At 55.0% G+C, this 7,291-nt stretch overlaps 1 protein-coding gene across 1 annotated transcript; it reads right to left on the minus strand.

The window, feature by feature from the left end:
• Positions 1 to 545: 545 nt before the first annotated feature.
• On the minus strand, positions 546 to 7,275 carry Dusp7 (dual specificity phosphatase 7). The gene is made up of 3 exons (XM_008849893.3): positions 6,719 to 7,275; positions 5,003 to 5,437; positions 546 to 2,434 (listed from the first exon to the last, which is right to left on the minus strand). Exons 1-3 carry the CDS (start codon positions 7,233 to 7,235, stop codon positions 2,127 to 2,129), a joined length of 1,260 nt encoding a protein of 419 aa, XP_008848115.1. The 5' UTR covers positions 7,236 to 7,275; the 3' UTR covers positions 546 to 2,126.
• Positions 7,276 to 7,291: the final 16 nt, after the last annotated feature.

A 7,291-nucleotide genomic window follows, 5' to 3' on the forward strand; every position in this document is an offset into this window, starting at 1 on the left:
GAAGCTGTTGGATCCCCTGGGACTGGAGCTACGGACAGTTGTTAGCTGCCATGTGGGTGCTGGGATTTGAACCCGGGTCTTCTGCAAGAACAACCAGTGTTCTTAACCGCTGAGCCATCTCTTCAGCCTCAGCTTGGTTCTGCTTTAAAGATGACAATCAAGGCTCTATCCAGAAGCTCTGGCTGTTTGTTCCCTTCTTATCTTTGGGCACCTCCATTGGTCTAAGCTAGTGCCTGGTAGACTCTAGGCAGGGCAAGCCCAGGCCTCCCAGAAGCAGGCAACAACAATTTCACCTGACCTTCCCAGTCCCGAATCCCTATTGAACACCATGACTCAGTTTAACGAAAAAATAATATTTATTTGCAATATAAACAAAGTCCCGTTGCTGGCTCGGGATATATATATATATATGTGTGTGTGTGTGTGTGTGTGTGTGTGTGTGTGTATGTAGGGTCACAAATTTTCCTTCATAAGATCATAAAGCAAAACTGGCCACCCTCTGGCATACCCTCATTTATGCAAATCCAATGCATCTTTCTGGTTTATTTTTAAAATGATAGAGAGAGAACATACCATGTACAGCATGGACGTTTTTTGTCAATTTCTCGACTGTGGCAAGATTTTAATCTGCTGCCCTAAAGAATCCCTGAAAACTACCCCTGTGAGGTAAGATATGGTGGGGTGGAATTTCTGTGGCCTCACTCACTGCCCACTGCCAATGCTGGTTCCATTAGAGACCTGAGCACCCCCAACACCATCCCAGGTCGCATGATGCCTGGTGAGAACTGAGAAGGAACAAAACTGGAGAAGCATAACGGAACCCATGGCTTTGTGCTATGGATGCTGGGTAGCAGACAGAGCCTCACACTCCTTCCACTGGCCCATCCTTGCCCTAACTGCTCTTGGGTGCAAGTTTCTTCCAAGTAGAAGGCATGGGTAATACAGACCAATGAAAGTGTACATGGGGACAAGGGATTGAGAGTGGCAGCTAAACCAAAGCCATAGTGAGGGTGAGGAATAGGACTGGGGAGGCAGGGCTGTGCCCCACCTACACTTTTCCGAGGCACTGGGCCTCCATTCCCAGTTCCAACGTGAGAGATAAAGACAGAAATTTTAAGTTTATAAAAGGGCCCAGGGTCCAGCCCTCCTAGGGGCTGAGCCCAGAGGGTTAATGCTACTGCTTGGCACTCCCGAGACCTCACCTCCAGCAGGACATGGCAGAGCTGCCATCTTCTGCCTTGGCGAGGTCTACAGGACTCCTAGAGGGGTGATGGGAGGGTAGACAACTGAAAGACCACCATTACAGCTCACCAAGCACAGCTTGCAGCAATCAGGGAGTACAAATGCAGCATCAAGCTGGGCTGGGCCATGGGTAGGAGATGGCATGACCAGGGGTCCTGATGCCTGGACAGCAATAAGCCACCTTTCAAGGGCCTGCTGAAGAAACGGAGGCTTCACACATGTGCAAAATGCATTTGGTCAAGAACACGTGGTTTGTCTTTTCCATTAAAAACACAAAGAACACACACCAACGGTTGCTTTTTGAAATAGGAAGAAAAACGAAATTGAGAACATGTCTCTCTCTCTCTCTCTCTTGCAGATCAAGAAAGGGATGAAATACTGGTTTATACAATCCACTGTTGCATGTAGCCTGAAAAATAACACTTTCTGTTAAAAAAAAAAAGAAAAATAAAAATCCAGAAGAGTTTGAACACTCTCTTTGCTCCAGGGAGCTTGGATTTACCTGCCAAAAGTAAAAAGTAAACTCAGGTCCATGGATATGTCTTTAAAAATAGCCAGAATGGCCGGACCATCGGCAGAACGAGTGTCCTGGGGCAGACAAGGCCCTGCTGGCCCCCAAGTCGTGTCTGAAAGCCGAGGCCAATGTTTGCTTTGGCAGCACATATACTGAAAGCTGAGGCCACCCGAGCAGGTCCTGCCACAGGTGGCCCTCCATGGGCCCTGCCCCACAGGATGGCAAGGAAGCTCAGCCACTGCTTAGCCTGGTCCTCTGGACACAGGTGACATCTGTGGGTTCCTTGGGCCAGGGGGGTCTAGGGCCCACCACCAGGTCCTGGGGAGGGCTGGGAGACTCCCCAGTGCTGCACCCATCTGTGCATCAGGCCTCACGTGGACTCGAGTGTGTTGAGCGGGAATAGGTTGTGGTTGGTGGGGGTGGAAAAGTGGAGCTGCTCACTGGGCGTGTGGTTGTCGCATGGGCTGCTCAGCCCCAGCGTCCGCTCAAAGTCCAGCAGTTGCCCCATGAAGTTGAAGTTGGGTGAGATGTTGGACTTTTTCCTCTTGACGAAGTCATAGGCATCATTGAGGGACAGGTTCATCTTCTGCATCAGATAGGCTACAGTGACAGTCACTGAGCGGCTGATGCCTGCCAGGCAGTGCACCAAGACACCACACTTCTTGGAGCGGGCTTCATCTGAAACACAGGGACACAGGTCAGGGTGGAGTGGTCTCTAAGAACCCCTGCAAACGGGTGGGCAGAAAGGTCACAGCAGGTGGGCTGGAGCACAGAAGGCAGACTGATGGCTGGACAACACTACCTGATGCTTGAGGGACCTGGTCAGGTGCAGTGCAGATGGGGGTGACAGAGGGCAATACCATGCTTTGGCTGAGCCCCTGCCCACGTCTGTGTCCTCTTCTACCCATCCTGACTCTTATTTATTCTGTGTTCCCATAGGGACCTAAGCCAATAAAGGCTTAAATAAGTAAGACTGTCATCACCCACCATGGCCACAACTGGTACAGAGGGTGTCATCCACATCCTCTCGATGGCACCACATCCAATAAGCCCATTCATTGTGCAAATGTGGAAACACATGCAGAGACAAAGTGACAAGCTCAGGCCACACAAAGACTCCTCCCAACTCAGCAGCCACTGCCACCAGGCCATGACCCATACAGCTCCCATGGGGACTCCCAGCATTTCCTGGCATGTGGGAACCTGCCTGGGGGAGGTTCCTATGGAAGGAAGTGAGCAGCCAGGCCCAGCATGTCCACATACTCTGCCCAGCCAGTCCCTAAGGCCTTAGCTCCAGCTCCTGAGGACCCAGGGATGAGGGCAGCATCTCCTACTATGGCCAGTCTTCCCCCCCTCATCTTCTCAGCCTCCTCCAGAGCCACCAGTGGTGCCTCTGCCTCACACATAGTATAAACTCCATAAATACTCAGTTACTCAACAACCATGCTGGGATCCTTTTCCCTAAACTCCATGGCAGTAGGTTCTTTTCGCCACAGCCATGCCAGGGACATGAACTAACAAGAAACAGCCCCAGGGTCCTTAAGATCACTACCTCTCTCCAAACCCATGGGGGAGCCAGACACACAGTGGGCCCTCCATCAACACTCTCCTATGAGATGCACAGGTTCACTAATTACTCTTCACTGATTTTGGCCTGGCCAAGGTTCCCCCTGCCCTCTCCACTCACCCAAGAGGGCCTAGGCCTACAAAAGCAGTAGGTGTTTAGTCTGGGGACTGACAGGGCAGCACATAGTGTGGCACTGAGGTAGAGGTAACCGGCGGGGGATAACGGACAGATGGATGGATGGACGTGATGACACGACAACATAGGATAGTCATGTCATGCTCTGCCACATGGTCTGACCTTGAACACTGGAGAAGGGAAAAGGGTGGAGGAAAATGCCCTCAGGGTGACATGCCAGGGTGTTGAGAGAGCAGGCCCCCAGTCCTACTCTCAGGTGACTTATACTGAAACTTTTCTTGCTGGCTTGACTTGGAGGTCTGTTCTCCACTAAGTCCTACGGGAACTGATTCCTTCACCTCTCAAAAGGGGAAAACTTCCTTATCTTTGCATCCTGTTCTGTCCCCTTGTTCCTTATCAGAAATAGAGGCACTTTCAAGGATAAAATCACTCATAAACGAGGCTTACTCCTAAGGAACCTGGGGTCCCTCTCTGCCCCTCCTTGTTTGGGAAGTACAAATGCTGAAGCAGCACCCCCATCCAGCTTGGCTGTGTTCCCCCTCCCCCAGGGCAGGGCCTGAGGCTCCAGGCAGCCCCAGTGGCAATCCCTCCCCCAGGCCTCAGCTTCCTTCCTCCCAGCCAGGCACCTAGTTTTGGTTCCCAGTAAGCGGATGGGGCAGGGAAGCCTCCCACTTCCTGTTGTTAAAGCTAGCTCAGCTCAGCTGACACCAAACACCCTCAGCTAGACAGTGGCCATCAATCAGGAAGACTACCGGGCTCCCCTCTCACCCCCTCACTCTGGCACTTGAAGGCTGGGCAGGAACAGAAGCACCAGTCTCAGGGAGCACTGGGTTTATGTTTATCCTGAGCCTGCATCCCTTCCTGGCTGCCTGGGTAAGACTCAATGCCAGGGGAGATGACCTCCAGTCCAGCTGGCCAAGGAGGAAGCAGGATGGGGAGTCGGAGTCAGCTGAGGTCAGGGATAGAGGCCTTCCTCCAGCTGCCCCCACCTTCTCTTCGAAGGCAGCTAAGAGTAACTGGGTCCCACAGAGGCACTCTGGGGCACCACATGCCTGCCAACAGCTGTCAGTTTGGGGGTAGTTTGGCTCCAGGGCTATCTTCCAGTCCTTTGAGATTCACAAAAGCCCAAAGAAGCAAGCATCGTGACAGTCCCATCCTGGAGAGACACATGTGCCGAGGCGGCGTGATATAGAGCAAGTGAGACCCGTGGGAGTCTACAAGCTGTGATATTTCAACTTACTGGGCCCCAAACAACAACAGAACCAGGAAAACACAGGCTGGACAGCAGAGTCCATGAGGTGCTGACAGCTGGGGGAGCCTAGGACTTGGGGGACTGCTCAGGTCCTAACAAGTAGAGGGGCCCGAGGGACTCAGTGAGTCATAGCAAGGGTACACCCACCAGCACAGGTCTGCACATGCAGAGTGCACACAGGTCTTGACAGGCCCAGAGGTACCCAGTTGGGCAGGGGTGACACCCAGCGTCCCTCACACACCTTGCTGCATCCGCCCGCCCACCCACTAACCCAGTGCACAGAGACACCTACCAATGAAGCTGATGGCCTCGGGGAAGAACTGGGAGAGGTTCTGGCTCCAGTGGTCAGAGATGGGGATCTGCTTGTAGGTGAATTCACCACCATGCTCAAAGGCATTGGGCAGGTTGGGTGTGACATTGAGGATATATTTGATGCCGTACTTGCCAAGCACATCCAGGTTGGTAGAGTCCTTGGCGCAGCCGAGGTAGAGGTAGGGCAGGATTTGGACCGGAAAGGCTGGCTGGCTGGATGGCACAGGGCTGCCATCTGACTCGGTGGCACTGCTGGGCAGCTCTCGGTCAGACTCCCCATCAGAGCAGTCAGAGCTGATGCGTAGGCCCCCCAGGCCCAGCACTGAGGTGGGTGGTGAGCCACTGGGGGAGGACGAGCTGTCCACATTAGTCTCACAATGCTCAGAGTATTCTGTCTGGAACTTGTTGAAACCACCTGTGGCCAGGGTGAGACGGGGTCTGGTGAGTCCGAAGGGCCATACAAGAACACCAATGGCCAGGGATCCCCCATGACAAAGGCCACACCACCAATGGACAATGTGGGCTACGCCAGACACATTACACCTGTACCATGTGTTCTTACCATCTAACTATTACCACTTCACAGATGAGTAAACTGAGGCCTAAACTCTCTCTCCCTTTCTCCTAACACATCAGGGCCTGTGGCCACACTACTTGCTACAGAGCACCTGCGGACAAGCCCCAGCTCATTCCTCTTCTGCAGCTCCCACATATACCTAATAACCATGAGCATCTGGCTCAGTGACAGGCTCAGAGGACTTGGACAACCACACTCTGGGAAGGTGGTGTGAGGATACTGCTTGTCCTTTTCCCCCAGCAGAGGGAGGCTCATCAAACCGGTACCAGTGATCCACTTTCCTCTGGAGTCTTCTCTCAACACAAGAACTCCCAGAGGAGCAGAGTCATGGGGGCTATACAAGGACAGGAGAGGCAAGGAGTGCAATGCAGCTAGGTATGGGCCCTGCGGCACCCTCGGGTGCCGCAGGCCTCCCCTCCCCTCTGTCTGTCTGCTGCCAGCAAGAGGCCATTTTGGAATGTTAATTGGAAACACCGGCTGCAGCCACTAGCCCCCTGGCTGGCTGCCTCCACCTCCTAAATGCTCGGAGGCAACAGACTGAGGACCACCTTCCCCCCCATACCTGGGCCAGAGCAGTGGCCACTGCCCACATCCTAACCAAGTGCCTTCAAGAAGCTGCATTCCCGGATGGCAGGGGCCATACTGGGATCCCGAACACACCAATATAAACGGTCCCTACGCACAGGAGCTTGGATGACACTAGGAAAGGTGCCCTCTCTGACCCTAGCCTTCCAATGACACGAATTCCACGCTAGCCTAGGGGCCTTGCTCCTTTCTGGGTTCCAGTAGGCGGTCTCCACGGAGGTGGAGCTCAGCTAGAACCGGTGCGCTGTTGTCTTCCCGTCAACAAGAAATAAAATAAAAATAAAGAAAACCCCAGGCGGGTAAAAGTTTGTTTCACCCATGTAAGCAGTGTACTGAGAGAGGGCACAGAGTAGGTCTCCTGTGCCTGGCTAAACCCAGACCTTGGGGGATGGCTCTCAGGCGAGCGGATTCGGGCCAGGGGAAACGTGGCGCCCGGCCTGGCCAAGCGTGCAGAGAGCAAACAGCCTGCAGCGAAAGCGTCAGGGAGCGGTGGCGGGACCCCAAAGCCGAATGGGGTATAGGTTCTGCCCTCACCTTGGAGGTAGTAGGCCTGGCAGCCGTCGTCTCGCAGTTTCTGCAGGAGCAGGCCAAGAACCGAGGCGGGAGCGCCAGGTTCGGGCTGCCACTCGGCCGTGGCCTCGTCGTAGAGCAGCACGGTGGCCGCCTTGCAGCGCGTGGCAAAGCGCTCCTTGTCGGCGTGGTTGGGAATGATGGAGCGGATGGGCAGGTTACCCTTGCGCAGGCGGCGCAGCATGAGGCCCGGGATGGCCAGGTTGATGGCCGTCTCGATGTGCGACGACTCGAAGAGCTCGTGCGGTCTGCAATCGAGTAGCAGTAGGGACGCGCCGCCGCGCGCCTCCAGCTCCTCCTGTAGCCACTCGGCGCTCTTGCAAGGCATGGCCCCGGTTCCCGTCGTCGCTCCCGCCCCGATGCCTGCGCCCGATCCAGATCCCGCACCCGGCTCCGACCCCGCCCGGGTGCCCCCAGCCGCCGCCGCCCCCGAAGCCGACATGTGCGCCCGCGCTGGGGGGCCGCGGAGCTGGTTTTTCATGGGGAGCGCGGGCCCGGGGCCGGGGCCGGGGCCGGGCAACCCTGCCCAGGGACGGC

This window comes from Nannospalax galili, unplaced genomic scaffold (assembly GCF_000622305.1).
Source record: "Nannospalax galili isolate Female #2095 unplaced genomic scaffold, S.galili_v1.0 scaffold851, whole genome shotgun sequence".
In the NCBI taxonomy this organism is placed as follows: Eukaryota; Metazoa; Chordata; class Mammalia; order Rodentia; family Spalacidae; genus Nannospalax; species Nannospalax galili.